The following is a 16,913-nucleotide window of genomic DNA, read 5'->3' as shown; positions in this document are numbered from 1 at the left end:
GGCTGGAATGAAAATGCTGATCTGGAATTAGCCTTTGTTCCTAAGAAATTGCCAATCCAAACCCTGAGAGAATTTGTGCTTTAAAGGATGTGGTCTCCCATTCTTGCCCAAGTATTCTCTAAAAACAAGAATTCTGCATATGCAGTGCATTTTTGTGCTTATGTACAACACAATCTTTAAATGTTCTGAATGTTGTAAATACTAAAACTCGATATAAACATCAGAGTTGTAACCATGCCACAGTATATAAGCCATTTTCCACATTATATACATAGCAATGAAAATTAACACAATAAAAAACTGCAGTTCTAATGTAAGATTTTGAAGTCAAAAGATTTTCCAGTTATGTGTAACTGTCAATCTACAGCCTTTCCATTCTGACTTCTTTTAACCCACCAGAGCATCACCTTTAGCATCATCATAGATTTTCTTTGCACTTTTTGTTCTATCACTAATACAACAATAAACCTCACCTCTGAGGTATGTAAACATCACTAGATCTGCTAAACAAGTCAGAAGGATGGAGAAGAAAGTTACACAACTTGGCCAAAGTCACAAAGTCAGTGGCTGAGGTGGGAATAAAGTTTATGTACTCTGCCTCTCAAGTTAGATAACACAGATTGTTTTCTCATTGCAAAATTCTGCTTTTATTTATACTCAGAAGAACTTGGTGCTGCAGTAGTTTGTGTCACTTTGAACTAGCACAGAGCACCTCCCATTACCAGGCTGTTAATAAGAACTACTTTGGCAAACACCAAATTTTTCCTGTGTCCTTAGGAAATACCACACTACATTTTAACAGGGTATTTGATCTGGAAAGCCAGGCTACTCACTCCTTATCTCCAGGACATGAAACAAGCCTGGGATTTGAGGTGTCCAACAGTTCTGGACATCCATATCTGTTCATACTTAAGGAGTTACAATAGGAGCAGGGAAGCTGATAAACCAAGAAAAGCCCTTTTTCCTTAACCCTTCCTGGTAACGCTGCAGATAAATCCACTATGGGCGGAATATGAGCAAAAACCTCTCCTGCCCTAAATCCTACTGTTAGATGCTGTGTTGCATCTATCCATGGGAGAGTTTCCAGCTTTTTGAAGGCACAAGCCAAAGACTGGCAAATACCATCATTTGGAGAAATTTAGACAGTTACAAAATATATTGAAAAAGGGTGCATGGGAGGAAAATTGGGCAGGGAAGCAGGAAGGCAGTGGAATGACTCTGGTGTGAGAGATGCTGTGTAATTAGCCACTAGAGGGAACAAGAGTCATGCTCTTAATTAAGGTGCAGCCTCTTTTAGCCGGTGGCCTGAGGGTTATCCTTGCCCAGGGAAGCTAGATGGGGAGGGGTTGAAGCCTTTCCCTGTAAACTTCGGAGTGGGACAAAGCTTTCCTGCCCTTTGTCAATGTTTCATCTTCCCCTTTCAGGTCTCTATAAGCCTTGACATAAGCAGGGAACAAGACTTGAAGAATTCATACACCTTTCACATCTCCTACCTCCAATTACCTATTTTTTGCACCTGGTAAAAATGTTTAAGCAAAAACCTGGGATCAGAAGGGATGAGACAAAGGAGAGAATGAAAAAATAAGAAAAATGGTAGAAGAGACAAAGCTGTATTTTGCAGACAGGGTACACTTTGGTGTTGGCTCTTTTGAAGGAGAAGGGAAGAAAAATCACATTCACATAATTGCAAATGGTGTGAAAAATGTGAAGTAATGCTCTGCTGGCATCAATAGACTGAGACACTGGTCAGGAGGGATTGGGAGGACCTGCACCCCCTCTTGCCTGCTGACCTGACTGGAGCTGCATGAGAAAAATGAATGATGTGAAAAGCAGAAGCCCCTGTTTCTCCCTGCTGCTGCTGAAGGACACAGACCTATTCAACAGCATGGCAAGGACAGGATCACAGACAAACAATCTTTTTATTACCATAAAAATAACAAATAAGTAACAGTTACAGCCTGTAAACATAAGACTCAAATTAAATAGAGTTTTAAGTGGTACAGTGTAAGTGGAAGCAGGATCCCACTCCTATTAGAGCCGGCTCAGCCTAAAGAGTATCAGATGTTACCCGGGCCTTAGAAGGCTTGGGACATAAACTATGTGTGTAAGAGAAAAAGAAGTCAAATGACTCATGACAGAGTTTGTTTTAATATAAATTACTTCTTCTGGCTCTCTGCTTTTAAAGCTTTGCCATGTTCAGATCCTGAACAGCTAACCTGGGCAGCTGGCTCCCTCAGCCCTGTCCTTCAGCTTGTGTATAAAATGCTGGCATTTACAAACTCCTATTCCTCTGGCTGAGGAAGGACAGTTTATTTTAGCACTGTGATCAGTGCCATCATAAATCTCCTCTCTTCCAGTCCAAGAATACTGGCACAGCCCAGTCAGGGCTCTGTTCATATGCTGTGCCCATAAAACAGAGGACATGCCATGAAGCTTTACTGAAGTCCTGCAAGCCTTGAGAGGGGACTTGAGGTGAGGGATCAGCACTGACTGAGCCACAAACCATCCCTGACTCTTTGCTTTTCATTACTTGAGGACTTGAGTAAGGGAATGAGATGTGGAAAGAGCTGGGAGAAGGAGAAGAGAGAAGAGACCAAGAGATGGGAAAAGAAAAAGTGAACATTACTAAACAAAAGAGAGGCACAAACAAGAGGCAAAAATACAAGAGGAAAGAATGAACAACATCAGAGTGGGAGCAGGGCAAGGGACTTGGTGGCTATTGGGGATTTAGTGCTGAAAGAGCAAAGCCCCATTCCTATCTTTATTCTCTTTCCATGCCTGGTCGTCCTCTGGGATGAGCAGAATGTCCAGAAAGCCACACGTTTGGCATTTTGAGCTTATGGCAAATGTGCTGAATATCTACAGGGACAAAGTTATACAAAGCAAATATAAAAAAGCAAATCTTGCTTAGTCTCCCTTTCATGCAATGCAAGAATCATCCCTTAGATGGGACTATTGCAAAATTAAACAACCTTGCAACTACAACCAGTAAATAATGAGTAATGTGCTTGTATGCTCAGAGCTTTTTTGCCAACCAGTCCAGGAACGTGAGGAGAGCTCATCAGAAAAAGGCCACATTTATCAGAAGGGCTTCACACAGCTTAGCATCTTTAGGGCCATTACTCACCTCCCACACCTAAGCTAAGTGCCAGATCCCAACCTAGAGCCTAACACACATCCCATTTATCTGCTGGAAGAAACACAAGCTGCTTCCCTCAGTCTGGTCTAAAGATACAGCATTCAACACCTAAACTACTTCAAGTTAACAGAAATGGGTGATTTCACAACTACATACAGAAAACCACCAATCTGGGAAAACTGGGTGAAAATTAAGTCTTAGCAGACATTTTGAAAGCAAAAGGAGTCTGAAGGCTACAAGGCTCAGCAGTATTTTGCTGAATACATCCCAGGTGTTTGTGCTACAGGGCTGGGCAATGAAGGCACCTTTCAAAGGTGATGTGTTATCATCATCCACCCTGTGGATTTGGGAAGGAGAGGTTGGGATGGATGATGGTACAGCCCTCCCATATATGCCTGTCCTGCAGAGACTCTTCAAAGTAAAAACTATTGATTAGAAGTTGGTTTATTTTCCAGAGTGTTCTCCCTTGAGGGGTCCCTTGTGCTTCCCAAGCTCCCAAAGAAGTGACGTGTTCAGATCTAACCATCCCTCTTTAGGGAGGAGTCCACATCACTTTTCTCTGTTCCTTGCCCAAAAATTGTGCTTCCCCCAGAGCTCCCACATCCACACTCTTCCCTAAAACCTCTACCTGGCAAAGGACTCTCTGGAAGCTGTGGCAAACAGCAGCTGACAGCAGGTGCTCACACAAACAGGCCCTGCATGGGTCAGGAGGTATTTCTGTACTGAGTGTTAGTGATGCTCAGAGGAATGCAGCTCCCAGGAATGCTACACATTGAGAACATGCCCCATAAATTATTCCTAAGACAACAACCACACTCGCTTTTGCTGTGCACTTATAAGGCGCAGCAAGAACCGGGCACAGCAGTTCTCCCTGTTTGTGCTCTTCCAATGTTTTTCAATATTCTGGAGGAATATCTTTGTGCAAAAATCTGCAAGTCAGGCTTTTCTGTGCCCACTTGGTGGTCAGCCTTTCTGCCTTTATTTCCCTCAAGAGTGACAATTATGGTCTTGCTACTCATTACGTGGACACGTGTCCCAATAAAAACAGAACAGAGCCACAAAAGAATTTCATATGGATTCTCTATATCTCACTGTCCAACTTTAAACTGTGCCTCAGAAATTTTAAGCACAGGACATGTGAAAATTTATTTCAAAACAAGAAGGAAAGGGTTGGGAATGGTTGTTATATGTCTGTATCTAAGAAACCAAGGAAACAAGAACATATGATTGAACAAAGAAAAGAGAATGAGAATTGGATCCCAATTCTCAGGAAAGACAACATGTTAAAAAAGCAGCTGCCTTCTAATAAATGTTACAGGACCTCTCCTTTTCCATTTCAGATCCATGATTATATGAAAGGGAATAAAGAAAAATGTCTTTAATGCTAACCACAATAAAATGTATTGGACACTCTGAGATAGTAAACAGTCTTGTTAAACTATACAGAGAGAAAATGTTAAGAAACAAACCCCTCTTTAGGAGGTTTAGACATCTTTAGGAGCAAGGATAACATAGCATATGTAGAACATAAAACATTTTCAAATATAGGGTAGCCAAAGTATGTCCTGGTGGTCTGAACTAGTGGCACCAAATCCCACAACTAAGTGATCATAATGTCCTTCACAAACTTCAGTGTGAAAAACATTCAAGCATTTCAGACAGTGCTGTGACTCCACATGCTCGTGCTTCACCACGCAACAGTCTGATCCCTGTGCTGACATAGCAAGAGTGCAAATCCCAGATGGAAAATTAATCTCACAATGTAGCCAGATTGAGTTTCCAATTCTCCAGTGCATAACTTGAAGGTTGTTCTGTTCAGCTACTGAAGAGGTGAGGGCAAAGAGACTTTAACTTGTTTGACATCCCAGACATCATTTAAGTAAGACGTGCTCTAAAAAGGACCTTCTTGGCTACTGACAGTCACAGAAGATCCATGGTACCCTCCTTTGTCCTCATCCTTCCTATAAAATATTGCTATCACATTTTCCCTGCTTAAATGGCCTGGACAGAAGGGGAGTCCAAGGTCCAAATGACTTCAGCTGTGTCTCTGAGTACATGAATAAAATTGGTCCTTAAAATAGAAAGGAGAAGGATCACAGTACACTTTTAAGAAAGTATCTATCTACTATAAAGACACATTTATGGTTTCCTCATATTTATGGTTTTCCTCAAGAAAAAACAGGGTCAGCAAGCTGGCAAAACTGTAAGGTTGTGATTTTATTAGACTTCTACAAGCTGATCTTAATCTTACTCTTCTTGAAAATAAAAAAAATCAACTAATTGTGTATTTCTTTAGACAAACTCCACCGTGGTCACTTCATGGTTTGTTACAAAAATACACAGCAGCAGAAGCTGAACTATTCCAGGCAGCATTTTTTATTCCTGCTTGCTAGGTCCTGGACTTACTGACAGATGAGAAAAACACCATTGGTTTAATAAGAGTCTCAACTTGTGCAGATTAACAAAATACTACATCTTATTCTTTGCCAGCACCAGCTGATGTGAGTTTTTAAAAAGCTGAAAGACATGACAGTGTAAGTGTTAATCCTGCAGACAGAGGAGGTTATATTCACATTCATGTGATTGTTTCTAACACAGTAATTCAGGGTGTGAAAGATCCAGAACTCGGAAGAAGTCAGTGGTTGTGCCACTGTGCAAAGCCAGCAACACTTTCAGCATAAAGACTGATTAAATAGATTTCTTTTGTCATGCTTCCCTCCAAGAGGTCTTCATTACCTCTTCAGTCCATCCTCGTAAATGTGAAAAATAGGTAATAAAATCTTTATCACCAGTCTCAGCCAGAATTAATAAACAGAGAAGCCACATTGATATCCTGACACATGGTGCCCCATCTCCTTCCACCAATGTCCAAATGAAAGGCCATGTTTTATTTCAGCAGTGTGGTATTTCATGCTTATTTCTGCTTTCAGAGCAACAACAAGGCCACATCCCTAAGCATTGGACTGCTGAGGTTGCTGCCTCCAGTGTTAGAAGAGCTGTGCCAAACACTCAGCTCCTGTAAATGGGCAGTTCTGTTATAGCTGATACATCACACGGGCTCACTGCAGCTGCCTTTCCCTGTCATTAAAGAGTTACTGAGAAATTCCAAATCTGACCATTTGTGTACTGTGTGACATTTCAAATGCAGCATACTGAGCTTCCACAAGAAGGACAGCACTTAACAAAAGACACAGACTTTGTATCCCATTACCTGTGGCATCCACAACTTGTTCCTGAAGGAGCAATAACACAAACCAACTGCAAGAGCTCTGATCACCTTTGTCATCTCAAGAAGTGTCATCTCCCAGTGATCTGTGTCAGATTCCTGCTTGGGCTCTGATCCAGTAAAGTACTTCAGCACATGGGCAGTCCTGCTTGTCTCCAGCTGAGCTCCTTGCCTACTTGAAAGTCGAATGATGCACTCCAGTGCTTGACTGGACTGGGGTACTGGAGTAAACTGGTGTCTCTCCTCTGAAACCCTGGAGCAACACTGATTTACATTAACTGGGAATGCTGCATTAGGATTGTGGACTAAGATCATCTGTCACTGCAGCAGCTACATGACCTGCTATGACAAACTTTGACATTTACTTAGACAAGTTTTTACCTGTAATAATTTCAAGTGATATAAACCAACCACAAATCATCTGCTGTGACAATGAGCTAAACACTACTGCACAGCATGTACTGATCTGATAATACATCAAATGTATGACAACATATAGCACTAGACATTGCACTCCCCCAAGAACATTTCACAGCAACAGAATTATTTCTCTCCGCTCCAGTATAAAAGGCAGCCAGCAGGATGATATCAAATGATGGCAGCTCTGCTTCTCATAAAAGGACCTTGGGGACTGCAAGGAGATTTGTGTATCTGCACTTCAGCAACACAGCAATGTGGAAATGTTAAAGTTAGTAAAGCAAACAGACCTCAAATGAGAAGGGCAACAGATGTCAACCAGTATCACATGTCAGTAAACAGCAACAAGGCAGAGGGTACTTTTCTAAGCACTTTTGTGAAAGCATCGTGCGAGCAGCTACAGCCACATCTCAGCTGTGTGATCTCTACATGGTGGTGCTTGTGGGTGTGATTTAACTCCCACCAAGAAAGGAACTCCAGCCACATGGAAATGCTGTCCACTGGAGTCAGCTGAACGAAAGTAGAAAGGTTTCTATATATTTATTGTGGCTTGGAAAGTGAAAAAGTCACACTCTCAAAGTGATTGAAAGCTCATTCTGTGCTTGGCAGAGACAAACCAGCATTTATATTCCTCAGCTTTAATACAGAAGGATGATCCTTAGGGCAAAAGAGTAGTAGTGATTCATCTGCTTTTTACCCTCACTGCAAAGACTTCTGACAGTAAGGCCAAAATATGCTAACTAAAAAGGCACTCTTTGTACCATAAACACTAGGCCACAAGGAACTGGACAGTGGCCATCAAATCACTGCCTTTTCATTTCTCCCTCTCATCTATATTTCTCTCAAGATTTCTGGTAAGGAGGCAGCTGACTCTATACAAAAGCCAGAGGCATTGCCAGGATCTTGGTGGTTTCATGCATGCCATATTGAATCTAATTTTATTACATGAGGGGAAAAAAAAACACTCTCAACTAAGGAAAGTCACATTTCAGTGTCAAAACACCAAGGAAAGAGGTAAAGGGATGGAGTTCTACTGCCAAGTCTCTGCCCTTAGCCCAGACTAGGTTAGATGCAAATATTCTCCACAGCCATTGAACATCTTACATGAAATTGTTTGGTTCTCAGAGTCTCCTGGAAGAAGAGGCCACACCAACCAATGCCTACCTAGGAGAGCAAGAGCTTTTTACTTTTTGCCCGAGGATGGTCTCCACTAAACCTTGGGCTAAAACTCTACATGTCCAGATTTGGAGTTCTTGAAGAAAAGGAAGGCAAGGTCACAGCACCTTAACACACTCCTTATGTACATCATGGTGTCTAAGAAAAACCATCTCCTTCCTCTGCCTTTCCAAAATCCTCTGATTAAGGGAATGGGAGAAAAAAGCCAACATGCAAGGAAGGCCTTTGCTAAAAGGTGCATTAATTAGGTAAGGCAAGCCATCGAAATGATTAATTTGCTGTTCTCCTTCAATATTATGTTTACACAAGTTGATTATAGCACTTAATTACTAATTCACCCAGCTCAAAAACAAGAGTGCTTTAAATTTTTAATGAGATGAGGGAAGGCAGCATTCCTGAACTCAACAGGGAGAAGTCATTTTATTTCCTCTTTTGATTTCCCAAGTTATTACCATTTCTAAGGAAAAAGTTATCCCTTCCCTGATCTTCCACTCAGTCCTTGCTTTTGAAAATATGGAAATCATGGGACGCTTGCATGAATTTCAATCCATGGCCTGACAGGTAATGCTTTGGAAGAGGAATAGAGGATCAGATCATCAACTTCAGCATGTCCACTGAAATAAGTGGAACAAAATTATACCAGAAATGGCTTGATCCAGAAATGGAAATGGCCTAACCCCCTCCAGTTCTGTCAGCACAAAAGTTGAATATGTCTCAGTACTATTTATGGGTGTTCTTATGAAAATGCTGTCTCTTCCCCATTGCCAGTTGGTCCATTACCAAGGTTGTGCACTAATTGTACTCAGGAACTTCTTTACATTCATGGCTGTCTGTAGCACTTTAATTGTTACAAGGCAAACACTCCATGTATCCTATGCTCTTCCTCACTGATCTTTATAAAACTTGTGCTATCTGTGGGCTTTGTTATTTTTTTTTCCCTCTGTGTTCTACCATCCAACATCATCCTCAGACAACTGAGAGATGTCCATTAAATGAAGTAAAACCCAGCAGTGCATAAACAAAACTCTTCTAGGCTCTGTTAGTACAGAGCTGTGAGTGAATTATTTCCCTGCACCACCTTAACTTCAACTCCCACCTGCAATGGTGGAATGGCTCAGACTCTGAGCCAGGGGACCACGATCCCCACGGCTCCTGGGGCTGCTCCCAGGGCTGCAGACTGGACCATGGGGGTCCTTCACCTGCTCAGCTGCTAAATAATTCAGCTAATCCACATGAGATAATTACCTAACACCTCTTCCTATAGAATCCAGCTCATTTTTTACACACCTCTGACCTGCTTTATAGAAACAATGAAAAAGCTTTTCCCTATATTTTAGCAGGATATACCATCAACTTGCTTAACAACCAAAACCAACAAAGGAAAGACTAAACCTCCCTTAAAAGTCTATTTGATACCTGAAAAATCTTGTAGTCACGTCGATTCTAAATTCTAGCTCAGTGTTTCACACCAAAAATATTCACAGAAAGCTGATTACAGAGAGTTACCAACAAAATGCATTCTGGAAAATCAGAGTTTCTTCTCTCCCATGCTACCCTATGTGAATGCAGCACTTCCAAAATAAATCTGGCAATCTGATTCCATACAGGTAATTTTATTAATTGCTTTAATACACAATTAAGGAATAGTCAGTGGGCTGCAGGGTTTTATAAGGCAATAATCCTGTTCCCTGGTGTACAGCTTTGTCCCAAAGAGTGGGCTATCCAAAAAAAAAAATTAGCTGGATGACTGCCAAATCAAACAGCACCTTCTTCCCATTTTCAATTACGTACGAGTGAGGCAGAGTAACGAGGATATACTGGAAACTTTGACATTTATTTATTGAACATTTCTACTGAGAAGGAATTGCTGGCTGGCTAAACCGGAAACTATATTTTTACTATAGAAACAATCCCACAGAAAAGCAGGATCCTGCTGCTCAGCATGAAAGGAATGGCTAGAACCAAGAAATTGACCCATCTAAGCCAGCAATGTTAAGGTTATTTCATTCAATACAGCACATATTTCAAAAATCCAAACCCCAAAAATACAGTCTCTATTTCAAAAATCTTTATGCCACACTGTTTTACACAGCACTGTCTGCCGGGGCTCAGCCAGGCTGTGTTAGAGCTCCCACAAAACCACTCAGAGAAAAAAGTGTGCAGCATTTCTTGGGGCAAATTAAAAGATAAATCAAGAAGAAATTCAGAGGATTTTATCCCCTTTCTGGACTTTCTAGATACTAAATAACCAAGAGATGAAATGGGGAAGAACTCACCACACTAGGTTTTTTTTTTCCATTTTTGGATAGACCAATTGTTTTACCACAGAGGAGAAAAATGCAGGGAGAGTAAATGAAGAGGAAAATAGGGAAGTCAACATTCTTTGAAGCAACAACATATGGTGACCAGGACTGAGAGATGGAGGTTATAAATCTTCCCTTGATAGAATTACCTAAAGATGAAATTGCAGCTTCAAGGGGCTTGAACTTTTCAATGCACACTAGAAGCTTGCAAATTAACCTGTTTGGTCACAGCTTGTGCATTAATCTTCATTTCCAAGGCTTCTCTGTAAAGGCTCTGTTTATTGAGAATTTTGGTACTATTACAGGTGTGGTCAGTAGAAAGCATGAAAGCATATTTCACTTGAAATATGAAGAAAAATATGTGAAAAGTAAGAATTAGAACAAAATGCTAAATTGTTTGAAGAGCTGCAGTATGGGAAGGGAGAGGAGACAGGAGGCATGTTGCTGCTTGTTTCTTTGTGAGAATAAACTTATTTAGGGATAACAAAAGATAAAGAAAAAGCTTTTAGTGTTCCAGCCACCATGACCAAGACAGGTCAGGGTGAGGATCCTGCTGTCCCACATGGGTGCATCAACAGCCACGTGTGGTGAGTGACTGCCTGCCCTTGGGAAAGCCATCCTCTGAAGCAGCTGCTTCCCCATCTCAAACCCCAGTGGTGGGGCACCACAGCACCAAGCAGCAGGACTGTGCAGGAGGATGAGAGTACAGCAACACCACAGCCACACACCTACCCCAGGAAATGCCACCCAATTCCAGCACATTTCTTACCTGTTCAGCTAAATAAAGCCTAACTCTGACTACTCCATAAGGTTATCACAGAGTTGGCTCTTCCCTAGGTGACCCACCCTGTCTTTCCTCTGCTGAAAAGGATGTCCTGGCAGATTTTGAGGATCATGTCTTTGTGTCCAGATTCTGACTGAGGCAGCTGCTCTGACCTGGCTGCCCCATGCCCCAAATACCTACAGGATGCACATTCCATCACATTCAGAATCCCTGGTGGGCAGCAGACAGAGCTCTTCTCAGCAGAATATGGTAAAGCTGGACTAAGATTAGCAGAAGTGATTTGGAGGGATCCAGATTTGGGTGCAACTTCCAAGCTGTCCTAAAACTGCTTGAGTTTTAGAAAGTGGAGAACAGCCAACCATTAAAAACCAGGGAGATTTTAAACATTTTGATTCTGACACTCAGTAGAAATGTCCAAAAATTGTTCTGAGAAATGTAACCAGAGACTGGGGAAAATACAGTAAAAAAATTCCCTTCAAAAAAACCACAGACATAAGGAGAGAGGTTATTGTAAAAAAACCCACAGTTTTCTCCTTTACTATTACACTGAGCAAACAAAGAGCTCTGGAAAGCACAGTAATTAAGCACAAACCATCTATTAGAGGAGAGATAATAACCTGTATTTGCAAAGTCTACAAAGATGCTGCATGTTTGCAACAGCACCTCTAAGAATGGGTTGTTTTAGAAGATGTGTTACAAAAATAAATGTCAGAGAGGTTATTGAACTGCAATGGTAGATACACATTTACGCTTCCTTGTCCCTAAAATAAATGTATTCAGTTTCTCCTTTGTGATGCCATGCAGCTAAATTCTTCTAAAAATATTCATATCTGAAATTACTGGATATTCTTCTGAAATATTTTTATATACAGAGACAGGGTTAAAAGCCAAAGATAAGTGGATACATGAAAATTGTATAAAACACAACACATAAAACTTCACTGTATTAGATTTTTCCAATGCTGATAAAAACAGACTTAATAAAATCAGTTTTGAGATGTTCAGTTATTGTACAGTAGCAGAAACATCCTAGACTTGGAATGAAATATGTGTTTGAAGGCAGAAGATTACCAGATGAGTAAGAATTAAATATGAAGTTCTGCCACCAAAAGTTGCTACTGAAATTACATTTATCAAAATAAGGCCTCCTCTTACAAGCACCAGAATTATTACACACAGACATCTATGCTGCAATGTGTATTTGCTGCAATGGGATTCACTGGAATGGAAACATTCTTATGAAAGGAAACTGCTCTTCCTGCTAACCTACATAGCCCTGTAGAATATTCCCATTTGGAGAAGTGCCAAGCACAGCCCAGCTCCTCGGCTTATGTTGAGCTGTTTATTGATTCCAGTGGAACTGCACCAGTTTAACCAGGTTGAGGAGCTGGCCTCCCTATTCACAAAATATCTCCAGATAAGCTTCTGTGTAAAATTTCATCTACAAATATCAGTGCCTGGTGTTATAAAGAAAAATGCAACAAACATATTAGGGATCATCTTGATAAATCATTTTGTCCAACTGCATTATGCTGTTCAGTGTTCTTGTGCAGCATGAGGAGAGGACATGGCTTATGGGATTGCCAGGTGGGAAAAAAGGCATGATTTGGGACAGTCTTTGGGTTTCTGATGCCACTGCTGTTTGTATAAATGAAGCTAAGCCATGCTTTGACTGATCCACTAAAAATAAAAGCCTCACTGCTACTTTTTCAGCTGTTAGTGGACTGAAATAACATGAATGAACAAGAAGTTCCATTCTCATTATTAACTCTGCATTCACTGGGAGAAGAGCTAAGATGTGTTATTTTTTACTGCATAAATAATGCTATGTTGCTTCTTATGTTTAATATTCCTCAATATGAAAGGAGGAAAGTAAGGCAAATGTAACTGAGATCAAAGTGTGAGCTTCCTGCAGGATCAGAGCCTTTCCAAATTCCCTCTTTTGTCTGTAAAGCTACATGGGCTAGCTTCATACACAGCAGCTTCTATGCATGTCCCCACAGTCCAAAGACAAATGAATCCTCAACACACCTAAATAATATCTGGAGTTAAACAGAGGGTGGAGAGAAAGCGATGCTGGATCCTGTCTGGATGTGCAGAAGGGACAAACTTTTCCACTTGGATTAAGGTGTGTGCATGGGTGCCAGAAGTCAAGGTGTAAAACACATTAAAACTGAACAAAAAATGACATAAAATCAGGTGCTGAATACCTGGATAGATGCAAAATCCCCAGAAGCACAAGCTCCAAGAATAGCAGCACCCACCAAAACAGACTCCACTTCTTTGGACAGCACAACAGGCTTGCCTGCAGAGGGAAGAGCCAGGCCTCTGTTAGGGAACACAGCAGCACCAGCAGCTTCACAAATAATTAAAACCCAAAAAGACAATCAAAAAAGGAACCAAAAAGGGCTTGAAAACCATTATTCAAAACCCCATTTACAGCTACATCCTGCTGTAGGTTAATGTAAATCTCTCTGCTCTGTGGTTCCAGGCTCCAAGAAAAGTGCAGCATTTAAATAAAATCATTTTACCAAAACATTAACGCAGAACATAAAACACACAAAAAACAACCCCCCAGATCTTTGACACTGGCTATTTATCTCACTCAAAGGACTTGGTATAAACCTGTTACCCACACCCTCCAAACCCACGTGCCTATTAAAAGTTGACCTGGAGGGGAAAACAAGGCGGTCTCCTTTTTGTTTCTTTTGCAACAAACAAAAAAAGATTGTTTGTGTTTGGTTTTGAACACACAGCCAACAAAGCCAGTCTGGTTTTGCTGGAAGACATGAAAATGTGAGTAGCAAACTTTCTCAAGCTATGTATGAAATAATAAGAGAAATCTTGTCTTCCAAATTGTGCAAGATACTCAAAAACAAAATTAAAACACTGGAAAAACAAGTAAACAATATATATTCTAAACCAGAATTAAATTAAATCACCATGGTACTATCAAGAACATCCTTCCCCTTGGTTTATGCAGAATTTTCTGAGACCTAGCATAAAGAAAAGCAGAAAAAGGCTAAAAAACAAATAAAAATTAGCCTGCTTTCTTAATTGCCCTGCAAAATCTAAACCAAGAGCACGAATCTAAATACTTTTCTAGCTGCACTTCAGATGCTTGTCCTCGCTATGTGGAAAAATTCAATATTCCTGCAGTACTTGGCATGTGTCTGCATTTCCAGCACTGAGATAATGTCATTCAGTGAATGATGATGCAAACACAGGGGTGGGAGCAGGGACTCCTCACAATATCTCCATGATATTATGCCCCAAAATTGCTTCTCCTGAGAGCCAGCTGTAAGATCAAAAGGAGCTGAAATTTGGGTGAAGTCCTAAAATCAGCCACAAACTCCTATAAAGGAAAAAAGGCAAATGAGTAATAAAATTATTAATATAAAAAGCAATTAATGACACAAGGCATTCAGTCACTTGATGCAAAGCTTGCCCTGTCACCTGAGCAATCCTCCAGTTCAGCTGAAGCACAGCTCAGGACTTGGGTCAGCTTGGAACAGCAAATCTAAAGCTCAAGCTCAGAGCTCCGTGGCTCTTTGCCAGGCGTCAGTGAGCAATTTTCAGTGTGCTCTAAAATTTACTGCCCATTTCCCGCATCGTCAGAATGAATACCGAATTCTTACCAGGCAAACAAAAAGATCAAGATACTTTTTAAGTGGCCTGTGGAATTATCTATTGGATGTCTGCATGGCTGAGTCATGGGCATTTGTCGCTAACAATAATATATTCAGATTTTTTTTCTTTTCAGGAAAGAATGGGGGATTGATCCTGGAATGTTAGTTATTTTATCTGATAGGCTCTAATGAGTTCAACATAACCAAGAGCATTTCAGTCAGATGAACTCTGACATCTCTTGTCAGTCACTGATTTTACAAATGGGGGAGAACTCCAAACTGCAAAAAGGCCTTTTTGTATTGAATTGTACTTGGCCATTAGTTACAGTCAAAGAACTTGTGATTACATTTTAATCAGAATACCTTTTCACAGATCTTTTCTTTTACACATCACAACCCAGCAGCCCAACTCTACATGTAGCTGAAATTCACCTAAAATACGTGAGTTTTTGAAGGAAAGGCATTGACTTAACATCATTTTTCACAAAGCATCACTTTGACTACAATATATTTAGTGAATTTTAAGGTCAACAGGCATTATTTTTTTGCTTGTCCGTCATGGTTATAAAGTGTGGTTTGACGTTAGGGCAAGTCAGATCTCCAGACCAAACACCCCAAATTTGGGCCTTAAACTTCATTTATGACACCTTAACTGATCTTAATTTGAAATAAACCCAAAACACACATCGCTCAATGTTTCTCTGAAGTCCTTTACACTAAATTTTGTTATTTTTTCCACATTTTTTGAAGTATATTCAACTGACTCGCAGGTGTGCGGAGATGTCCAACACACACAGGATGAAGGGAGACCAAAAATGCCATGGGGAAGCCTGAGAGCTCCTCTCACATACCCATGGCCTTCCACCCACCAGGAATTCTACAAAACCAAGAGCAACACCTTGCAGGAGCAAGGATCCAGATGTTGTCCCCTAAACCACATCAGTGACAAAGGTATGGAACAATTCAGAAAAGAACTGTTCTATAGAATGGATACAATGCCCAGCATGAGCAGGAAGTGTCACAAGTCAAATAGGATGAAGCCAATAAAAGGAACATTTAATTGCACATTTTTTTGGCCATGCAGCAAAATACAGCTCTATACAAAGAAAATTTTTATTTTTCCAAAAACAAAGTACTTAGACACCTAAAAAAAGGTATTTACCCTTCTTTCCATGCACTTCCCCAGGCTTACCAGTAATGTCAGCATGCATCTGCACAAAGAGAGGGTTCTTGCTCAGCCCACCACACAGGAACAGCGTGGTGATGTCATGTCCTGCAGCCTGCATCACCTCCAAAATATGTCTTGTTCCTAACTACAAAAAGGGGAGAAAAAACAGAACCAGATGAGCACAGGAGAGCAGCCACAGGAACAGGACTACACCTGCATGGCAAAGACATCCCCACCAAAACCTTCTCTTTACTTTGTACAACAGCATCTGAAAATCAAGCTCAGTAAAGAGGTTTCAATTCTGAAGCCAAATAGCAAAACAGAACAAAAAGAGAACAGCAAATAAAAAACTGTTTTCTGTCTTTTCAGCAAAAAGGAAAACCTGAAGAATTTTGTATTGGCTTAACTATTTCTCTTGGCTTTTGCCCTATGTAAAATAAAATGTTCCACTTCATGGCTGGATTAGTTGAAACATCTTGAATGCAGGCATGTTTTAAACTTTTCATTTATGGTCTCCATTCTGAGAAACTCAAATCAGAATGGCAGAAGCAAATTCTTTTCCATTTTCAGAAAATAAAATCTCTTTTCTTTTTGTTTGCTTTGCTTCCCTCCTCACTGAAGTCAACTTTCTCCCTATTTCCCTCTTGCAAGAATATTTTCCATTTCTTTGACAAAGTATTTGACAAAAAATAATTCCCAGCTCTTTATAATATCTTGGAAGTTAACTTTGAAGCTCAGACTTGACAAAACGTAAAATTCAAGGCAAAATGTTGCCCAGGCTGACTCTAAGCAGATTCCCCACAAAACACAATCTGGTCAGAGTTTTCATAAACTGTTATTTAAGTTTTCTTTAGGCCATGCTGCAGTTCACTAAAAGGGCTGCAGCTGCAAAACCTCTCTTCAAATAAAAGCTACTGAAAATTGAATTTGCAAGGGTTCCACCAGGCTGGAGACATCCACAGTGAATGCCCAGTGCTATTCTGGACAGGCCTTCAAATGTATTTTGATTTTTAGACAAGCAGTTCAGAGGAACCTGAGCAGCCCCAGCTGACTAAATCCATCGCTTCCCTA

At 40.6% G+C, this 16,913-nt stretch overlaps 1 protein-coding gene across 14 annotated transcripts in view; it reads right to left on the bottom strand.

Moving 5' to 3' along the window:
* FGGY (FGGY carbohydrate kinase domain containing) overlaps positions 1–16,913 on the bottom strand; it is a 279,434-nt gene that overhangs the window by 13,274 nt on the left and 249,247 nt on the right. For all 14 annotated transcript variants that reach the window (XR_015273696.1, XM_086841676.1, XM_086841677.1 and 11 more), the window contains 2 exons: positions 15,867–15,987; positions 13,256–13,350 (listed from right to left, as the gene is read on the bottom strand). Coding sequence is in view for 13 of the 14 variants with exons in the window: in XM_086841676.1 (XP_086697802.1) it covers positions 13,256–13,350; positions 15,867–15,987 (216 nt within the window). In the remaining variant the exon portion in view is untranslated. The remainder of the gene's footprint in view (positions 1–13,255; positions 13,351–15,866; positions 15,988–16,913) is intronic.

Source organism: Cyanistes caeruleus, chromosome 9 (assembly GCF_971803275.1).
Source record: "Cyanistes caeruleus chromosome 9, bCyaCae1.hap1.1, whole genome shotgun sequence".
Lineage (NCBI taxonomy): Eukaryota > Metazoa > Chordata > Aves > Passeriformes > Paridae > Cyanistes > Cyanistes caeruleus.
Note: the sequence above shows the minus strand (reverse complement) of the source record. Positions and strands in the feature narration are given on the sequence as shown.